The 21538-nt window shown below is 44.1% G+C and overlaps 1 protein-coding gene across 3 annotated transcripts in view; it reads right to left on the bottom strand.

The window, feature by feature from the left end:
- Window positions 1-21538, bottom strand: part of mtrr (5-methyltetrahydrofolate-homocysteine methyltransferase reductase) — a 146834-nt gene that overhangs the window by 52604 nt on the left and 72692 nt on the right. For all 3 annotated transcript variants that reach the window (XM_068010128.1, XM_068010138.1, XM_068010118.1), the window contains 2 exons: window positions 8896-8938; window positions 3453-3648 (listed from right to left, as the gene is read on the bottom strand). In XM_068010128.1, coding sequence (XP_067866229.1) covers window positions 3453-3648; window positions 8896-8938 — 239 coding nt within the window. The remainder of the gene's footprint in view (window positions 1-3452; window positions 3649-8895; window positions 8939-21538) is intronic.

Raw genomic sequence — 21538 nt, 5'->3', positions numbered from 1 at the left:
ACACCATACGCCTTTTTAACAACCCTATCAACTTGGGTGGCAACTTTGAGCGATCTATGGACGTGGACCCCAAAATCCCTCTGTTCCTCCACACTAAGAATCCTGTCTTTAAGCCTGTATTCTGCATTCAAATTCAACCTTCCAAAATGAATCACTTCACACTTTTCCAGGTTGAACTCCATCTGCCACTTCTCAGCCCAGCTCTGCATCCTGTCAATGTCCCATTGCAACCTAGAACAGCCCTCCACACTATCCACAACTCCAGCAACCTTTGTGTCATCGGCAAACTTACTAACCCAGCCTTCCACTTCCTCATCCAAGTCATTTATAAAAATCACAAAGAGCAGAGGTCCCAGAACAGATCCCTGCGGAACACCACTGGTCACCGAGCTGAATACTTTCCATCTACAACCACCCTCTGACTTCTATGGGCCAGACAATTCTGTATCCAGACAGCCAAATTTCCCTGTATCCCATACCTCCTTACTTTCTGAATGAGCCTACCATGGGGAACCTTATCAAACGTCTTGCTAAAATCCATATACACCACATCCATTGCTCTTCCTTCATCAATGTGTTTTGTCACATCTTCAAAGGATTCAATAAGGCTTGTGAGGCATGACCTGCCCCTCACAAAGCCATGCTGACTGTCTCTAATCAAACTATGCTTTTACAAATAATCATAAATCCTGTCTCTCAGAATCCTCTCCAATAATTTGCCCACTACTGACGTAAGACTGACTGGTCTATAATTCCCAGGGTTATCCCTATTCCCTTTCTTGAGCAAGGGAATAACATTTGCCACCCTCCAATCATCTGGTACTACTCCAGTGGACAGTGAAGACGCAAAGATCATCGCCAAAGGCGCAGCAATCTCTTCCCTCGCTTCCCTAATAAACTTGGGTGTATCCCGTCTGGCCCCGGGGACTTATCTATCCTCATGTCTTTCAAAATTTCCAGCACATCCTCCTTCTTAACATCAACCTGTTCGAGCATATCAGCCTGTTTCACGCTGTCCTCACAAACGTCCAAGTCCCTCTCACTAGTGAACACTGAAGCAAAGTATTCATTAAGGACCTCCCCTACCTCCTCCGACTCCAGGCACAAGTTCCCTCCACTATCCCTGATCAGCCCTACCCTCACTCTGGCCATCCTCTTGTTCCTCACATAAGTGTAGAACGCCTTGGGATTTTCCTTAATCCTACCCGCCAAGACTTTTTCATGTCCCCTTCTAGCTCTCCTAAGTCCATTCTTCAGTTCCTTCCTGGCTACCTTGTAACCCTCAAGAGCCCTGTCTGATCCTTGCTTCCTCAACCTTAAGTAAGCTTCTTTCTTCCTCTTGACTAGCTGTTACACATCTCTTGTCATCCAAGGTTCCTTCACCCTACCATCCCTTTCTTGCCTCATCGGGACAAATCTATCCAGCATTCGCAGCAAGTGCTCCCTAAACAACCTCCACATTTCTGTCATGCATTTCCCTGAGAACATCTGTTCCTAATTTAAGCTCCCCAGTTCCTGCCCAAGAGCATTGTAATTCCCCCTCCCCCAATTAAATATTTTCCCATCCCGTCTGCTCCTGTCCCTCTCCATGACTATAGTAAAGGTCAGGGAGTTGTGATCACTATCACCAAAATGCCCTCCCACCGAGAGATCTGCCACCTGGCCTGGTTCGTTACCAAGCACCAATTCCAACATAGTCTCCCCTCTAGTCGGCCTATCTACATATTGAGTCAGGAAACCTTCCTGGACACACCTGACAAAAACTGTTCCATCCAAACTATTTGCATTAAGGAGGTTCCAATCAATATTAGAGAAGTTGAAGTCACCCATGACAACAACCCTGTTACTTCTGCACCTTTCCAAAATCTGCCTCCCAATCTGTTCCTCCATGTCTCTGTTGCTATTGGGGGGTCTATAGAAAACTCCCAATAAAGTGACTGCTCCTTTCCTGTTTCTGACTTCCACCCAGACTTGACGACCTCCCTTTCTGCAGCTGTGATACTATCCCTAATTAGCAATGCCACTCCCCCACCTCTTTTACCTCCCTCCCTATTCCTTTTGAAAATCTAAACCCCGGAACATCCAACATCCATTCCTGCCCCTGTGATATCCAAGTCTCTGTAATGGCCACAACATCATAGCTCCAAGTACTGATCCATGCTCCAAGTTCATCACCCTTATTCCTGACACTTCTTGTGTTAAAATAGACACATTTCAACCCATCATACTGGCTGCAACTTTGCCCTGTCAACTGTCTAACCTTCCTCGCAAACTCTCTGCACTTGGTATCTGCCTGTTCAACAGCTACCCCATCCACTGATCCGTAGCTCCGGTTCCCATCCCCCTGCCAAACTAGTTTAAACCCTCCCGTCGAGCTCTCGCAAATCTCCCGCCCAGGATATTGGTGCCCCTCCAGTTCAGATGCAACCCGTCCTTCTTGTACAGGTCCCACCTTCCCCAGAAGGTATCCCAATGATCCACATATCTGAAGCCCTCCCTCCTACACCAGCTCTGTAGCCACGTGTTCAGCTGTACTCGTTCTCGGTTTCTAGCCTCACTAGCCCGTGGCACCGGTATCAATCCTGAGATTACTACTCTGCTTGTCCTGCCTTTTAGCTTCCAACCTAATTCCCTATATTCGCTTTTCAGGTCCTCATCCCTTTTCCTAGCTATGTCATTGGTACTGATATGTACCACGACTTCTGGCTGCTCCCCCTCCCCCTTAAGAATCCTGTAGACTCGATCCGAGATATCCCTGACCCTGGCACCCGGGAGGCAACATACCATCCAGGAGTCTTGTTCGCGACCACAGAATCTCCTGTCTGTTCCTCAAACCATTGAATCTCCTATCACTATCGCTCTCCTATTCTCCCCCCTTCCCCTGAGCCTCAGAGCCAGGCTCAGTGCCAGAGACCTGGCCACTGTGGCTTTCCCCTGGTAGGTCCCCCCCCCCCCCAACCATATCCAAAACTGTATACTTATTATTGAGGGGAACGGCCACAGGGGATCTCTGCACTGTGCGCCTAATCCCTTTCCTTCCCCTGACGGTCACTCAGCTACCTTTATCCTGTAACTTAGGTGTCACTACTTCCCAATAACTACTCTCTATCACCCCCTCAGCCTCCTGAATGATCCAAAGTTCATCCAGCTCCAGTTCCCTAACGCGGTCTGTGAGGAGCTGGAGTTGGGTGCATTTCTCACAGGTGAAGTCAGCAAGGACACAAGTGGTGACCCTTACCTCCCACATCCTGCAAGAGGAGCATGCAACTGCTGGTTGCAAGCAGCACTTCAAAATGAAGGTAGGGCTGGCAAGGGAATAAGAAAGGCAGCAACAAGTTTTCAAGGTTCTAAACAAAAATCTAGTCTACAAGTACGTTACTGCTAAAATGAGTCTGAATGCAGTGCAATTGGAGCATGGCTTTACTTCTAAAGTTGCATCACACAATACGTACCTGTGGCAGTACAAATCCATTTGACAAGCAGTCATCAATTGTAGTTTTGCTTTCATAGCTTTGAAGCATTGGCGTAACTTTCTCTGCCAGCCAACCTGTGCAGACTCCTCTTCGGGCAACAGGCTTCTCAGTGGAGGATGGGAACTCAACGATATTGAAAACAAAATGAAGCTTACCAGGATAATAGTTAGATGAACTGTAAAGAAATGTTAAAATAATTTTAATAGCATTACCTTCTCAGTATTTGTTTATGCCCATCATATAATACTTCGCATTTTGCCTCATTATTTAATTGCTAATTATTTATTTTCCACTTAAACATTTATTCACTTCAGTCACAGAGACAACATCAATTAGAGTCGAGCTTCACGATAATGAACCCCCTTGGGACTGACAAAAAAGATTATGTCAGGGTGTTCACTATAGGACAGTTTGGCCATTTGCTGCTTCAGAAAAATACTAATTTGAACATTGTATAGTATTTTTAATGGAATAAAACACAGTGTAGACTGCTTCATATTACTTGTGTTTTTTCTCATTGCATACTATATCCAAAAAGATCCTCAGTTACACTCAATGGTTATGAAGTTTTGCACAGTTGCGATTGCTTTTCTGAACTCATCCAGTGAAGGAACAACTGGTTTTGTGCCTTCCACATCCTCATCGGCTCCTCTAGTCAATGTCACTGATTCGGTAATGTCCTCATCGCTCATAATTGCTCATGTAGGGGCTTGGTTCTCTTCAAATTTAATTTCCTTTGGTTTTGTTTGATAAAGAGCACCACCCACCCCCTTCTCCTGGCAACCATTTTGTCTAGACTATCCAGCATGTTAAAGCAGTTTGGAAAATAGGTTTTTGATACCTGCTCCCATGCTTTGCATTTGAAGTTCATGGCTTACACTAGGTCTACGTAGATTTTGTTTTTAACCGCTGACCATACGCTCCATCATCTCCCTTAACAGGAACTTCCTGTGCTATGAATTGAAGCATTGAATATCATCCTGGTCTCCACTGGCTATAGAAGACACTGCCCAGGGGAGGATCGTGTGGTTGGGAGAGAAGGGGACGGTAGTTGCTTTCAGGTCATTGACTTTCTAGTATGCAGCAGCAATTTTGTTGAAAAACAGCACTTTACGACAACTAAGTGACACATCAAGCGGGATTTGCACAACAGGTTATTTTTCAATTAGCCTCAACTTGTATTCCATAATTGCATCCCAGTTGGTCCATGCAGTTCCCGGACATGTGTTTGCAGGGCTGACTTCCATTGAAAGAAGAATCGGGTTTTGGGATTGAGATTATTAAAATTGGGGGATTGTTATAAATATAGTTAATTATAGTGAAGTTATATAGTATTTGTTTATTTTTATTTCATGCATAACATGCAAGATATCGGAACACACTTATTCTATAAGCTGTTGGATTTTCCATCTAAAATACATGAAACAGTAAAATGAAGAAACTTTTGATAGTAATTACCATCATGCACTGGAAATAAATCTGGAATTATAATGAAAAAGATGGAATGAAGATGGAATATATATAATCTGGGATCCTGTTTTTTGTAAATTCTTCTTCTCTTCTTTCTTTGGCCTCCTTATCTCGTGAGACAATGGATACGCGCCTGGAGGTGGTCAGTGGTGTGTGGAGCAGCACCTGGAGTGGCTACAAAAGCCAATTCTAGAGTGACAGGCTCTTCCACAGGTGCTGCAGAAAAATTTGTTTGTCGGGGCTGTTACACAGTTGGCTCTCCCCTTGCGCTTTTGTCTTTTTTCCTGCCAACTGCTAAGTCTCTTCGACTCACCACACTTTAGCCCCGTCTTTATGGCTGCCCGCCAGCTCTGGCGAACGCTGGCAACTGACTCCCACGACTTGTGATCAATGTCACAGGACTTCATGTCGTGTTTGCAGACGTCTTTAAAGGGGAGACATGGACGGCCGGTGGGTCTGATACCAGTGACGAGCTCGCTGTACAATGCATCTTTGGGGATCCTGCCATCTTCCATGCGGCTCACATGGCCAAGCCATCTCCAGCGCTGCTGACTCAGTAGTGTGTATAAGCTGGGGATGTTGGCCGCCTCGAGGACTTCTGTATTGGAGATACGGTCCTGCCACCTGATGCCAAGTATTCTCCGGAGGCAGTGAAGATGGAATGAATTGAGACGTCGCTCTTGGCTGACCTACGTTGTCCAGGCCTCACTGCCATAGAGCAAGGTACTGAGGACACAGGCTTGATACACTCGGACTTTTGTGTTCAGTGTCAGTGCGCCATTTTCCCACACTCTCTTGGCCAGTCAGGACATAGCAGTGGAAGCCTTTCCCATGCGCTTGTTGATTTCTACATCTAGAGACAGGTTACTGGTGATAGTTGAGCCTAGGCAGGTGAACTCTTGAACCACTTCCAGAGCGTGGTCGCCAATATTGATGGATGGAGCATTTCTGACGTCCTGTCCTATGATGTTCATTTTCTTGAGGCTGATGGTTAGGCCAAATTCGTTGCAGGCAGCCGCAAACCGGTCGATGAGTCTCTGCAGGCACTCTTCAGTGTGGGATGTTAATGCAGCATCGTCAGCAAAGAGGAGTTCCTTGATGAGAACTTTCCGTACTTTGGACTTCGCTCTTAGACGGGCAAGGTTGAACAACCTGCCCCCTGATCTTGTGTGGAGAAAAATTCCTTCTTCTGAAGACTTGAACGCAAGTGAGAGCAGCAGGGAGAAGAAAATCCCAAACAGTGGGTGCGAGAACACAGCCCTGTTTCACGCCACTCAGGATGGGAAAGGGGTCTGATGAGGTGCCGCTATGCTGAATTGTGCCTTTCATATTGTCATGGAATGAGGTGATGATACTTAGTAGCTTTGGTGGACATCTAATCTTTTCTAGTGGTCTGAAAAGACCACGTCTGCTGACAAGGTCAAAGGCTTTGGTGAGATGAAAACAATGTAGAGGGGCATCTGTTGTTCGCGGCATTTCTCCTGTATCTGACGAAGAATGAACAGCATGTCAATGGTCGATCTCTCTGCTCGAAAGCCACACTGTGCCTCAGGGTAGACACACTCGGCCAGCTTCTGGAGCCTGTTTAAAGCGACTCAAGCAAAGACTTTCCCCACTATGCTGAGCAGGGAGATTCCACGGTAGTTGTTGCATTCACCGCGGTCACCTTTGTTTTTATGAAGGGTGATGATATTGGCATCGCGCATGTCCTGAGGTACTGCTCCCTCGTCCCAGCACAGGCAAAGCAGTTCATGTAGTGCTGTAAGTATAGCAGGCTTGGCACTCTTGATGATTTCAGGGGTAATGCTGTCCTTCCCAGGGGCTTTTCCGCTGGCTAGAGAATCAATGGCATCGCTGAGTTCCAATTTTGTTGGCTGTACGTCCAGCTCATCCATGACTGCTAGAGGCTGGGCTGCATTGAGGGCGGTCTCAGTGACAACGTTCGCCCTGGAGTACAGTTCTAGGTAGTGCTCCACCCAGCGGTCCATTTGCTTGCTTTGGTCAGTGATCGTTTCCTCTGATTTAGACTTGAGTGGGGCGATCTTCTTGATGGCTGGCCCAAAAGCTCTCTTAATGCCATCATACATTCCTCTGATGTTTCCGGTGTCTGAGGCCAGCTGAATATGACTGCATAGGTGTTGCCAGTAGTCATTTGCGCAGCGCCCAGCTGTTCTTTGTGCAGTGCTTCTGGCTGCTTTAAGTGCTACAGATGTTAACTCGCTGGGGGCTTTCTTGTAGTTCAGCAGTGCAATGCGCTTAGCGGCTATGACAGGTTCCAGCTCTTCAATAGGAGATTGAAACCAGTCTGCATTCCTCTTCGCAGGTTTGCCGTTGGTGGTCAAAGCGGACTCATAGATGGCGTCTCTGATGTGGGCCCACTTGGTCTCAGCATCCCCTGTGGAAGTGTTTTGAAGGGCTTTTACAAGTGAATTTAGAAATTTTTGTAACAGCTGTGTATGAGAAATTCTGCTCGTGTTGATGCGCGGGTGCCCCTTCTGCTTGGAGTGATGCAACTTCTTTGGTCTGAGTCTAACCTTGCTGCACACCAGTGAGTGGTCGGTGTCGCAGTCCGCACTGTGGAAGCTGCGTGTGATTTGAACACTGTTTAAGGAGGCTCGCCTTGTGACGATGAGGTCTAGCTGGTGCCAACGATATATAATCTGGGATCCTGTTTTTTGTAAATAGGTCAGTAGAAACAATAGGGCTTGCTTCCAGCTAGATTAGCATTGCTAGTATTGAAAATGGTGATACCAAGATTACAGCAACAACTTGCATTTACATAGTCCTTTAATGTAGGAAAAAATGTCCTTAGGCAATTCATAGAAGCATTATCAGACAAAAGTCAGTACCAAGCTAAAGGAGATATTCGGAGCTGACTAAAAGCTTGGTCAAAGAGTTGGTTTTTAAGGAGAGTCTTAAACAAAGAGATTGAGGTGGAGTGGCAAAGAGGTTTAGGAAGCGAATTTCAGAGGTATAGGGCCCAGATTACTGAAGGCATGGCTAGCATTAGTGGAGCAAAGGGATTTTGGGATGCACAGAAGTCAAAGGTCAGAGGAATGCAGAATTCTCAGAGTGTTGAAGAGCTGGAGTTGATTAGAGATAGGAAGGGACAAGCCATGAAGAAATTTGAACACGAGGATGAGAACTTAAAATTTGACATGCTGGGGGGTTGGGAGCCAAAAGTAGTACAGGGGTAATGGGTAAGTGGGTCTTGGTGAGGGATCGGGTATAGACGGCAGAGTTCCAGAAGAGCTGAAGTTTAAGAAAGGTAGAGGGTGGGAAATTAGCTACGGGAACATTGGAATAGTTGAGTCGAAAGGTGACAAAGTTATAGATGAGAGGTTTGGGCAATATAGGCTGTGGCAGTGCAGAGCTCAGCAATATTATGGAGTTTAAAGTAGGTGGTCTTCATGATAAAATATGTTACTGGAAGCTCAGCTCTGGGTCGTCAACTAGGATGCAGAGATTATGTACAGTTTGGGTCAACCCGACAGTGGTCAGGAGAGGGATAGAAACAGTAGCAAGGAGATGATATTTATCATGGGAGCCAGAGATGGCGGCTTTGATCTTCTCAATGGTTAACTGTTCAACTCAAGAACATGCTGCATTTGGTAAAGGTGTGCTGAATCCAGTTGTTTTTATTTGAATATTAAAGATGATACCCAATACCAAAATTCACCTCCTTAAACAAACAGCATAAAATATTCAAATAAAAGCAAAATACTGCAGATGCTGGAAATCTGAAATAAAAACAAGAAATGCTGGAACCACTCAGCAGGTCTGGCAGCATCTGTGGAAAGAGAAGCAGAGTTAACGTTTCGGGTCAGTGACCCTTCTTCGGAAGAAGGGTCACTGACCCGAAACGCTAACTCTGCTTCTCTTTCCACAGATGCTGCCAGACCTGCTGAGTGGTTCCAGCATTTCTTGTTTTTATTATAGCATAAAATATTACCTTGCTGCTGAATAGGATCTAACTTGTAGTTTTGGTAAATGTTCTGAAAGAGAAAAGAGATTTTAGAAAATCCAAATTATGATTGGGAAAAAATGTAACATGTTACAAGTTTAATCTTTTTATTTTGTACTTGTAGACAAATTACTTTAAAACTGATTATAAAGGTGTATTTTTGTATAGAACTGTAGTTTTGACTATTCTTTAGAGTGAAGCCTCAAGAGAGTTAAGTAATGAATGATCTTGAAGAACTGCAAGCAACCATCTTATCAAAGTCAAGCTATTAATTATGAAAAGATAACATTAAAACAGTACAGTCATACTGAAACTTGGTATTCATTGTATTTCATGGCCATATCATTCTTGATCAGTTGCCTTAAATACAGGAGTTCTGCTTAAACTGAACAGTCTTATATTCCAAGCCTGCCCAATTAAACCTTAATTTACACTTAGGCTGTAACTTTTACAATTAAAAACAGGTATATTTTCAAAGCACTTGCAACTCTAGAAGGCTGACTCAAGAAGTGTGTCACCATTATACATCATGACTAGGGTTTTCCACTTCTGCATTCAACAGCCTGTGATTTTTCTGTCCATTAATATGAATGGGGGGAGGGGGAGAATCACATGCTGGTAAGGGTTAAGGTCCTTGTAGCAGTGCAACGATATGTACAGGGGGAGGTGGAGTGAAAATTAGTAAGTGATAGAATGGGTGGGGTTGGTTAAAAGGATATTTTTGGGAAATGGGGAGAAAGACCTTCCTGAACCATGAATAAGCCATTAACCAACCCAAACCCCAGAATGACAGTAAAATTTGAAACATCTACGTCATTCCTCACAACCAACTGTTGAGAGATTTGGCCCATGAAATTAATCATGAGGTGACAAATTCCATTAGCCATTAAGTGTGTAAGTTTAAAAATTAACTTTGAAGCAATAAAAATATCTCAATATGCCAATATGAGACACAACTGCACATTGTAAAAGGTCTTGTGATATTAACAACTATTTGAAAATATGTTCCCAGTTATCAACCACATTTAAGAAAATCACTATCATATTGCACTCGATTGACTTAAAAAAAACCATAATTTGATGGTCATTGACTAAATTATGAGCTTTTATAAATTCAAAGTGCATTTCTAAAAACACAATTGTTTCCTTCATAAAGTGGAACAAAATAATATAAAATATTAAATAAAACAGGTTAGTTGGATTTAGCACTCAAAGATCTAATTCTAAAAATCTAATTTGATAGACCCTCACAGGTTAATATTCATTAAAACGACCTACAGCTCTCAAGAGTGCCCAATTATTGATGTCTTCTTCTTTGGCCTCCTTATCTCAAGAGACAATGGGTAAGTGCCCAGAGGTGGTCAGTGGTGTGTGGAGCAGCGCCTGGAGTGGCTACAAAAGCCAATTCTAGAGTGACAGGCTCTTCCACAGGTGCTGCAGAAAAATTTGTTTGTCGGGGCTGTTACACAGTTGGCTCTCCCCTTGCGCTCCTGTCTTTTTTCCTGCCAACTGCTAAGTCTCTTCGACTCACCACACTTTAGCCCCGCCTTTATGGCTGCCCGCCAGCTTTGGCGAACGCTAGCAACCGACTCCCACGACTTGTGATCAATGTCACAGGACTTCATGTCGCGTTTGCAGACGTCTTTAAAGCGGAGACATGGACGGCCGGTGGGTCTGATACCAGTGGCGAGCTCGCTGTACAATGTGTCTTTGGGGATCCTGCCATCTTCCATGCGGCTCACATGGCCAAGCCATCTCAAGCGCCGCTGACTCAGTAGTGTGTATAAGCTGGGGATGTTGGCTGCCTCAAGGACTTCTGTATTGGAGATACGGTCCTGCCACCTGATGCCAAGTATTCTCCGGAGGCAGTGAAGATGGAATGAATTGAGACGTCGCTCTTGGCTGACATACGTTGTCCAGGCCTCACTGCCATAGAGCAAGGTACTGAATACACAGGCCTGATACACTCGGACTTTTGTGTTCCGTGTCAGTGCGCCATTTTCCCACACTCTCTTGGCCAGTCTGGACATAGCAGTGGAAGCCTTTCCCATGCGCTTGTTGATTTCTGCATCTAGAGACAGGTTACTGGTGATAGTTGAGCCTAGGTAGGTGAACTCTTGAACCACTTCCAGAGCGTGGTCGCCAATATTGATGGATGGAGCATTTCGGACGTCCTGTCCTATGATGTTCATTTTCTTGAGGCTGATGGTTAGGCCAAATTCATTGCAGGCAGCCGCAAACCTGTCGATGAGACTCTGCAGACACTCTTCAGTGTGAGATGCTAAAGCAGCATAGTCAGCAAAGAAGAGTTCCCCGATGAGGACTTTCCGTACTTTGGACTTCGCTCTTAGACGGGCAAGGTTGAACAACCTGCCACCTGATCTTGTGTGGAGGAAATTTCCTTCTTCAGAGGACTTGAACGCATGTGAAAGCAGCAGGGAGAAGAAAATCCCAAAAAGTGTGGGTGCGAGAACACAGCCCTGTTTCACGCCACTCAGGATGGGAAAAGGGTCTGATGAGGAGCCGCCATGTTGAATTATGCCTTTCATATTGTCATGGAATGAGGTGATGATACTTAGTAGCTTGGGTGGACATACAATCTTTTCTATTAGTCTGAAGAGACCACGTCTGCTGACGAGGTCAAAGGCTTTGGTGAGATCAATGAAAGCAATGTAGAGGGGCATCTGTTGTTCGCGGCATTTCTCCTGTATCTGACGAAGGGAGAACAGCATGTCAACGGTCGATCTCTCTGCACGAAAGCCACACTGTGCCTCAGGGTAGACGCGCTCGGCCAGCATCTGGAGCCTGTTTAGAGCGACTCGAGCAAAGACTTTCCCCACTATGCTGAGCAGGGAGATTCCACGGTAGTTGTTGCATTCACCGTGGTCACCTTTGTTTTTATAGAGGGTGATGATATTGGCATCGCGCATGTCCTCATTGTAGTTACTAAGTAACAACATTTTAAGTTATACGAACATAAGAATTAGGAGCAGGAGTAGGCCACGGCCCTTCGAGCCTGCTCCCCACCATTCAATAAGTTCATGGTTGAACTGATTACTCCACATTTCCAACCATCCCCGATAACCTTGAACCCCCTTGCTGATCAAGAATCTTTGCCTTAAAAATATTCAAAGACTCTGTTTCCACTGCCTTTTGAGGAAGAGAATTCCAAAGGCTCACAACCCTCAGAGAAAAAATTTCTCCTCATCTCTGTCTTAAATGAGAGACCCCTTATTTTTAAACAGTGATCCCGAGTTCTAGATTCTCCCACGAGGGGAAACATTCTTTCCACTTCCACCCTGTCAAGATCCCTCAGGATCTTATACGTTTCAATCAGGTTGCCTCTTACCCTTCCAAATTCCAGCGGATACAAGCCTAGGCTGTCCAACCTTTCCTCGTAAGACAGCCCGCCCATTCCAGGTATTAGTCTGGTAAACTCTCTCAGTACTGCCTCCAACGCATTTACATCCTTCCTCAAATAAGGAGACCAGTACTGTACACAGTACTCCAGATGTGGTCTCACCAATGCCCTGTGTAGCTGAAGCATAACCGCCCTACTTTTGTATTCAATTCCCCTCGCGACAAACACTAATATTCTATTAGCTTTCCTAATTACATGCTGTACCTGCATCCTAAGCTTTTGCCATTCATGCACTAGGACACCCAGATCCCTCTGCATCTCCGAGCTCTGCAATCTCGCACCATTTAGATAATATGCTTCTTTTTTATTCTTCCTGCCAAAGTGGACAATTGCACACTTTCCCACATTATACTCCATTTGCCAGATCTTTGCCCACTCACTTAACCTATCTACATCACTTTGTAGCCCCCTTATGTCCTCTTCACAAGTTACCTTCCTACATATCCTTGTGTCATCAGCAAATTTAGCATCCATACCTTTGGTCCCTTCAACTAAGTCATTTATACAAATTGCAAGAAGTTGAGGTTCTAGCACAGATCCCTGTGGCACACCATTCGTTGCCAACCAGAAAATTACCTATTTATACCTGCTCTCTGTTTCCTGTTAGCTAACCAATCTTCTATCCATGCCAATATGTTACCTCCATACACCATGAGCTTTTATTTTCTGCAATAACCTCTGATGTGGCACCTTATCAAATGCCTTCTGGAAATCAAAGTACAGTAGATCCACCGGTTCCCCTTTATCCACAGCACATGTTACTCCCTCAAAAGATCCCCAATAAATTTGTTGAACATGATTTCCCTTTCACAAAACCATGTTGACTCTGCCTGATTACTTTGAATTTTTCTAAATTCCCTGCAGTAACATCTTGAATAATAGCTTCCAACATTTTCCCTAAGACAGATGTTAAGCTAACTGGCCTGTAGTTTCCTGCTTTCTGTCTCCCTCTCTTTTTGAATAAAGGAGTTACATTTTCTGTTTCCCAATCTAACGGAACCTTCCCAGAATCTAGGGAATTTTGGAAAATTAAAACTAACGCATCAACTATCTCACTAGCCACTTCTTTTAACACCCTCGGATGAAATCCATCAGGACCCGGGGACTTGTCAGCCTGCAACTCCAACAATTGTTCAGTATCACTTCCCTGGTGATTGCAATTTTCTGGAGTTCCTCCCTTCCTTCCATTTCATGACTTATAGCTAATGCTGGCATGTTACTTGTATCCTCAATAGTGAAGACTGATGCAAAATATCTCTTCAATTAATCTGCCATCTCTTTATTATCCATTATTAATTCCCCAGACTCACTTTTTAACACTTTTTAAAATATCTATAGAAACTCTTACTATCTGTCTTTATATTTCTAGCTAGCTTTCTCTTATACTCTATGTAGCAGCATCAGTACAGGCTCCAATGCAGGATTTCTATTAATTATCTTTCATTATCTCTCATGAAGAAATGTGGATCTGCAAGTGATATTTCAGATGTTATTGCGACTAGAGATTATACATACAAACTTTGGCTCTATTATTTTTGTGAAACACGTCGATATTGTTGTCAAATTATAGACGTTACATTTGAATCCATCCAGGTTTCACTTTAGCACTAAAAAAAGTTAGAAGTGTAAATACTTAACTGTACTTAATATCACTCCATTTTTTAAACCAATCTAAGGTCTACAGTGTAAACAGCCTGCTCCCCAATACAGTTCAAACAAAAAAGCTGTTTATTATTTCTCCTTCTATGAGGAGATATTGTATTTCTGCCAGTCTCAAAAGAAGCCTGTTGGAGACTAGCCAAACTGGACTTCCCAGCCAAGATATATAGTCCAATGACAAATGGATTGGAGGAGTGTCTCATTATAAAAATGCAGACTGGCAACCTTAGTTGTACTGGATTCCAATTTCAAAACAATTTAATGAAAGTAGTATGACATGCAGCTCCCTCCTCCCCCACGAGCTCATGTTCATTGCACTCTCCATTAAATTAAATTTAGATCTTATCAGTACACTCTGCCATACATTTCAAAATTCTGCAGTATCCTTTATTTACTGTTTAATAGATCAAACTCTACACCCTCTTGTCACCTCATACAATGATGCCTCATTGTATCAAATATTGCAGCAACAAAGAAAGTGATGTATTTTCAAAACGTATCTGAAAAGAAATAAATCGCTGTTCAGCACTGAGGGAAGCCAAAGATAAGTTGCTCAAAACATCCAACACTTTTTTTTTAAATTCAAGGAATGGACAGTTTGAGGGAAGTTGAGGTTAGTAGAACATAGATTGAACTTTTGCAAATTTACTTATATTTACAGGGTTTTTTCTTATAAACAGGTGAGGATTGTTTACAGGACTCGCTGTTTTGGAGGAGTTGGAGAAGGACGAATGTGGCCTTGCCCTTCTCTATCTTCGTAACCTTTCCAACCCTACAACCCTCAGATCTCTGCATTTCCCCCAATTCTGGTCTCTTGCATAACCTCGATTTTCATCCCTCCACCATTTGTAGCCTTGCCTTCAGCTGTCAAGCCCCAAGCTCTGGAATTCCCTCCCTGAACCCCTCTATCTCTCTCCTCCTTAAAAGCTAGCTCGTTGAGCAAGCTTTTGGTCATCTGCCCTACTATCGCCCAACGTGGCTCAGTATCAAAGTTTGATTGGTAATGCTCCTGTGAAGCACCTTGGGATGTTTACTACTTTAAAAGGCACTAATATAAATGCAAGTTGTTGCTTTATGTACCATTTATAAATATTAACACTTCCACAATTAAATTCAAATGAAAGTCAAATCAAAACACCCACTGCCAAAATTAAGAGAATGCTTCAGAAATTGTGTGTCCTGCAGGTATTTCCAGAAATAAAGTGCTAACGTAAATACATTATATCTCAGTTTTCTTTCTTGATCTCAGTAATTGATTAAGCTGGATTTTAATTCCCACAATATTCCAACTGATTCTTGGACAATCATGTATAAATTCCAAAGCAGTTGAAGATCCCAAAGAGATTCAAACAGCCTGATGAAAATTTAAGATTCAACAACAATGAAGTCTGGATGGACTCTGAACTCAGGAATAATACTGATTACATGAAGAAACTCAGTTGGGAAGTGCTCTGATTCTACTCTGCTGGTGGGGAGTCACATCCAGAAGGAGAGCGAGTTGACTCTAGTGTTATATTTGTGTATTACCAATACCATTTTGACTGCAGCTCTTCACTGGGAGCACAGGATAATATACATTATATAAACACAACCAGCAAATACATTGCAAAGAGCCAAGAGGAAGTTTCTAACCTCAAAACAGAATGCTTTCAGCTTGTATTTCTTTACATTATGGAGACTACTGGAGTGCACAGTGAATAATTTTTGATGTGAATGATGTAGCAGTTTGCACATTTTAGAATCCAAGTTACAGGATTTTGTAGCATGCAAGATGTGAGCTTGCACTGCTAGAACTAGCGCTTACACACAATGGGGAAAATAGCCTAACAGTCTGTTTTCTCTCGGTCTAATGATTATTGAGTTCAGGCAGGAGACCAGTTGGCAGGGTATGCCATGGTCCAGGAAAACCACTGATAATTCAGCACTAATTTTTGTTTGATTTATTCTTGGGATATGGCTATCGCTGACAAGTCCACATTTATTGCCCATTCCTAATTGCCTGCAAAAAAGTAGTAGTGAGCTACTTTCTTGAACTGCTGCAGTCCGTGTGGGTAGGAGGTCAGTTGGCAAGGTATACCACAGAACAAGAAAACCACTGATAATTCAGCACTAATTTTTGTTTGATTTATTCATGGGATATGGCTGTTACTAACCAGGCCAGAATTTATTGCCCATCCCTAATTGCCTGTAAAAAGGTAGTAATGAGCCACTTTCTAGGACCGCTGCAGTCCATGTGGGGTAGGTACACCCACTGTGCTGTTTGGAAGGGAGTTCCAGGATTTTGACCCAGTGACAGTGAAGGAACAGCGATATAGTTCCAAATCAGGATGGTGTGTGGCTTGGAGAGGAACTTGCAAGTGGTGGTGTTCCCATGCACCTGCTGCTTTTGTCCTTCTAGGTGGTAGCAGTCACAGGTTTGGAAGGTGCTGTCTAAGGAGCCTTGGTGTGTTGCTGCAGTGCATCGTGTAGATGGCACACACTGTTGCCACTGTGCGTTGGTGGTGGAGGGACTGAATGTTTGTGGATGGGGTGTCAATCAAGCAGGCTGCTTTGTCCTGGATGGTGTCGTGCTTCTTGAGTGTTGTTGGAGTTGCACCCATCCAGGCAAGTGGAGAGTATTCCACCACACTCCTGACTTGTGCCTTGTAGAGGGTGGACAGGCTTTGAAGAGTCAGGAGGTGAGAGTTACTCACTGCAGGATTCCCAGCCTCTGACCTGCTCTTGTAGCCAAGGTATTTATTTCAAGTAAAAGGTGTTGCTATGGGTACCCACATGGGTCCTGGTTAGGCCTGTCGTATTGTGGGATATGCCGAACATTCCTTGTTCCAGTCCTACTCAGGCCCCCTTCCCCAACTCCTCTTCCAGTACATTGATGACTGTATCGGTGCAGTTTCCTGCTCCTGCCCGGAACTGGAAAACTTGCCTTTACATGGTCCATCTCCGACACTTCCCATCCCTTCCTCGACTTCTGTCTCCAGCTCTGGGGATAGGCCATTTACTAATGTTCATTATAAGCCCACCGATTCACATAGCTGCCTCGAATACACTTCTTCACACCCTGCCTCCTGTAAGGACTCCATTCCATTCTCCCAGTTTCTCCATCTGACGCATCTGCTCTGATGATGCAACCTTCCACAACAGCGCTTCTGATATGTCTTCCTTTTTCCTCAACCAAGGATTCACCCCCACTGTGGTTGACAGGGCCCTCAACCGTGTCTGGCCTATTTCCCGCACCTCTACCCTCACCCCTTCCCTTCGCCCCAGAACTACAACAGGATTCCTCGTGTCCTTACTTTCCACCCCACCAGCCTCCACATTCATAGGATCATCCTCCGTCATTTCTGCCACATCCAGCCACTACCAAATTCATCTTACCCTCTCTTCCCCTGTCAGCATTCTGAAGGGATCATTCCCTCCGCGACACCCTGGTCCATTCCTCCATTACCCCCCAACACCTCCCCAATCGCAGGAGGTGTAATACCTGCCCAGTTACCACCTCTCTCCTCATTATCCAAGACCCTAAACACTCCTTTCAGGTGAAGCAGCAATTTACTTGTACTTCTTTCAATTTAGCATACTGTATTCGCTGCTCACAACTTGGTCTCTTCTACATTGGGGAGACCCAACGCAGACTAGGTGACTGCTTTGCGGAACACCTCCGCTCAGTTCGAAAGCATGACCCCGAGCTTCCGGGTTGCTGGCCGTTTCAACACACCCCCCTGCTCTCATGCCCACATCTCTGTCCTGGAATTGCTGCAGCGTTCCAGTGAACATCAACGCAAGCTCAAAGAACAGCACCTCATTTACCGAGCAGGCATGCTATAGCTTTCTGGACTGAGCATCGAGTTCAATAATTTCAAAGCATGACGGGCGCCCCTTTTTATTTTTAGTTAGTTTTTCTTTTTTCTTTACTTGTTTATTTTACTTTAGTTTGCTTCCACTGTGCCTACTCACTGTTTTTTTTCATGTTTGTGCTTGGGGCTAGGGTTGTTCATTTTTCTGTCAATTAACACCTGCTCTGTACTAACACTTTGTCTTTCAGCACACCATGACATACCGTTTGCCTTTGCTCCATTACCTTCTGGTCAGTTATTCTCGGTGACCTTGTCCTATCAACACCTTTTCTGTTATCTCTTGCCACACCCCCGCTTTACTTGCTTAAAACATTTGCCAGTTCTGATGGTCACTGACCTGAAACGTTAACTCTGCTTCTCTCTCCACAGATGCTGCCAGACCTGCTGAGTTTTTTTTCCAGCATTTCTTGTTTTTATTTCAGATTTCCAGCATCTGCAGTATTTTGCTTTTATTTAGATGGCTACTCCAGTTCAGTTTCTGGTCAATGGTAACCCCCAGGATGTTGATAGTGGGGAATTCAGCAATTGTAATGCCATTGAATGTCAAGGGGAGATGGTTAGATTCTCTCTTATTTGAGATCGTCTTTGCCAGGCACTTGTATGGCACAAATGTTACTTGCCACTTATCAGCCCAAGCCTGGATATTGTCCAGGTCTGCTGCATTGCTACGTGGACTGCTTCAGTATCTGAGGAGTCGAGAATGGTGCTGAGCATTCTGCAATCATCAGCGAACATCCCCATTTCTGACCTTATGATTGATCATTGATGAAGCAGCCGACGATGACTGGGCCTAGCACATTACCCTGAGGAACTCCCGATGATGTCATGGAGCCGAGATGATAAACCCCCAACAACCACAACCTTCCTTTGCACTAGCTTTGACCTCAACTAGCGGAAAGTTTTCCCCCTTATTCCCACTGCCTTTAGTTTTGCTAGGGCTCCTTGATGCCATGCTCAGTCAAATTCTGCCTTGATGTCAAAGGCAGTCACTCGTACCTCACCTCGAGTTCAGCTCTTTTGTCCATGTTTGAACCAAGGCTGTATTGAGGTCAGGAGCTGAGTGGCCCTGGCGGAACCCAAACTGAGGGTCACTGAGCAGGATATTGCTAAGCAAGTGCAACTTGTTAGCATTGTCGACAAGACCTTCTAACACTTTACTGATGATCGAGAGTAGACCGATGAGGTGGTAATTGGCTGGGTTGGATTTGTCTTGCTTTTTGTGTACAGGACATACCTGGGCAATTTTCCACATTGCTGGATAGATGCCAGTGTTGTAGCTATCCCCAGTGTTATTTGGTATTTGTCTGAGATTCTGACCCGGTTAAGATGAAGGAACAGCAATATAGTTTCAAGCAAGAACGGTGTGAGACTTGGTGGGGCAACTTACAAATGGTGCTGTTCTTATGTGCCTATTGTCCTTGTCCCTCTAGGTGGTAGAGGTCACAGGTTTGGGAAGTGCTGTGGAAGAAGCCTTGGTGAGTTGCTGCAGTACATCTTGCAGCTGCTAAACTCTGCAGCCTCAGTGTGCTGGAGGAATGTAGGAGCAATGAATGTTTAAGCTGATGGAGGGGGTGCCAAGTAAGCAGGCTGCCTTGTCCTGAATGGTGTCAAGCTTCTTGAATGTTATTAAAGCTGCACTCATCCAGGCAATTGGAGAGTATTCCATTACACTCCTGACTTGCGCCTTGCACATGGTGGAAAGACTTTGGGGAGTCAGGAGGTGAGTCACTCACCAGAGTACCCAGCCTCTGACCTATTCTTGTAGCCACAATAGTTATGGGGCTAGTCCAGTTATGTTTCTGAACAGTGCTGCTATCTGGAGTGCCCCATAGATAAATGCATGGGAAGTGGAAGCTATACTTTTAAGTTTGGAGGTGAAGCGGGTGGCTGATGGATTTGAGCGAGGTAAAACTGTAGGAGCTCTAGACTTTATCCCTGTATAATAAGCTGTGATCCTGATACTGCTCCATGGGGGAAACACCACTGCACAGTTCCCTTCCATTTGAAAAACTATTAATCTCTGCTTTCTGTCCCTTCGCCAACTTTATATCCATGTTGCCACTGTCCCTTTCATTCCATGAGTGTTAATTTTGCATACAAGTCTTTTATGTGGCATTTTGTCCAACACCATTTGAAAGTGCATATATACACATCAACCCTCTCCATTACTTCAAAGTCAAACATAATTTGAATTTAACAAATCCTTTCTGACCTTCATTTATTAGCCCATACTTTCCTAAATGTCAATTAATATTGTACCAGATTACTGTCTCAAAGTTTTCCCACCACCAAAGTCAGATTGACTGGCCTGAAGTTGCTGGATTTATTCCTCTCCTGTTCTTTAAACAGAGATGCAAGATTCACAATCCTCCAGTCCTCAAGTCAATTTGCACACAGCATGTTCTCACAAACAGCAGAAAGAATCATCACATCATCTGTTTTTGTGATGTCAGTTGAGAGACAAAGGTTGACCAGGACATTAGGAGAACTCCCCTGCTCTTCTTCAAATAGTGCCACAGGATCATTTACATTCATCAGAGGGGATTGACGGGACCAGAGTTTAACATCTTGTTCGAAACACAGCACCTCAGACAGTAAAGCACTCCGTCAGTACTGCAAGAGCAAGCTTGAAATAAAAACAAGAAATGCTGGAAATACTCAGCAGGTCTGGCAGCATCTGTGCACTAAAGTCCTGGAGTGGTGCTTGAACCACTGAGGTTGAAAGCGCTATCACAAAGCCAAGGCTGAGACAAAGCAAGACGGTCTTGGGTTCATTCCTGTTCTGTAGCAAGTTATTCAAACCTGTGGGATTAAAGAATAATAGAAAGGGGGGAAGGGGGCAATCAACCAGGATTCCTACTCTAATCATTTGCCAGTGTCTCCAGTCTGAAAATGCTTGAGCGTTGGTGTAAGGGGAATTACATAAATTGAGGAGTGCATCACAATGAAGGACACCCAAAACTCTGCCAACATTATTTAAGCTAGTACAGTGATTGACTGGGGGACTGACAGAGCCATCTTCTGGTAAATAGGAAAGGAATGAAAACAAATTACTGGGTTGATTTACTGGAACACGATTTTTAAAAAATCCATAGAGCAATCAAAAATGGTTTGACACACTGCAGATGTTGTACTTACAGCTGAGATGAGTAGATACTAAAGGATTTGGCAGATCTGTTCGTGGTTCCTTAATTGTAGCCATTCTGAACAGTTTTGACTTACACTTACGCCCAACTTAAAAAGGAAGTTAACATTTGTAAAACATGTTAATGAGTGTACGCCAAATCTTACCTAAAACTTACTACTGTAGTTAACATCTAACCAGTTTTGTCAGGAGGTCATTGGTGTTTCCAACTAGGTAGAGTATGTTTTCTTTTAAAGAAAGATACTAGAGATGGTGGAATTCTGAAGTATGCAGAAAATGCTGGGAACACTCAGCAACAATGGAGTGAGAAAGGTAGGGTTAATATTTCAGTTCAATAATCTTTCACTGGAACATGAAACTGACCCGAAACCTTACCATACCACTTAACCGTACCATTAACCGTAACCTTTCCACTGATGTTGCTGAACTGCTGAGAGTTCCCAATATTTTGTGCTTTTGAAAAATATATATGTTGCTTGTCTCTGCTGCCCCCTTTTGGACTGAAAATGATTGCTCATGGGTATTTGGAAAAAGCGCTGTAAAAATAGCCAG

Source organism: Heterodontus francisci, chromosome 2 (assembly GCF_036365525.1).
Source record: "Heterodontus francisci isolate sHetFra1 chromosome 2, sHetFra1.hap1, whole genome shotgun sequence".
In the NCBI taxonomy this organism is placed as follows: domain Eukaryota; kingdom Metazoa; phylum Chordata; class Chondrichthyes; order Heterodontiformes; family Heterodontidae; genus Heterodontus; species Heterodontus francisci.
This window is presented reverse-complemented; position numbering and strand designations above follow the sequence as displayed.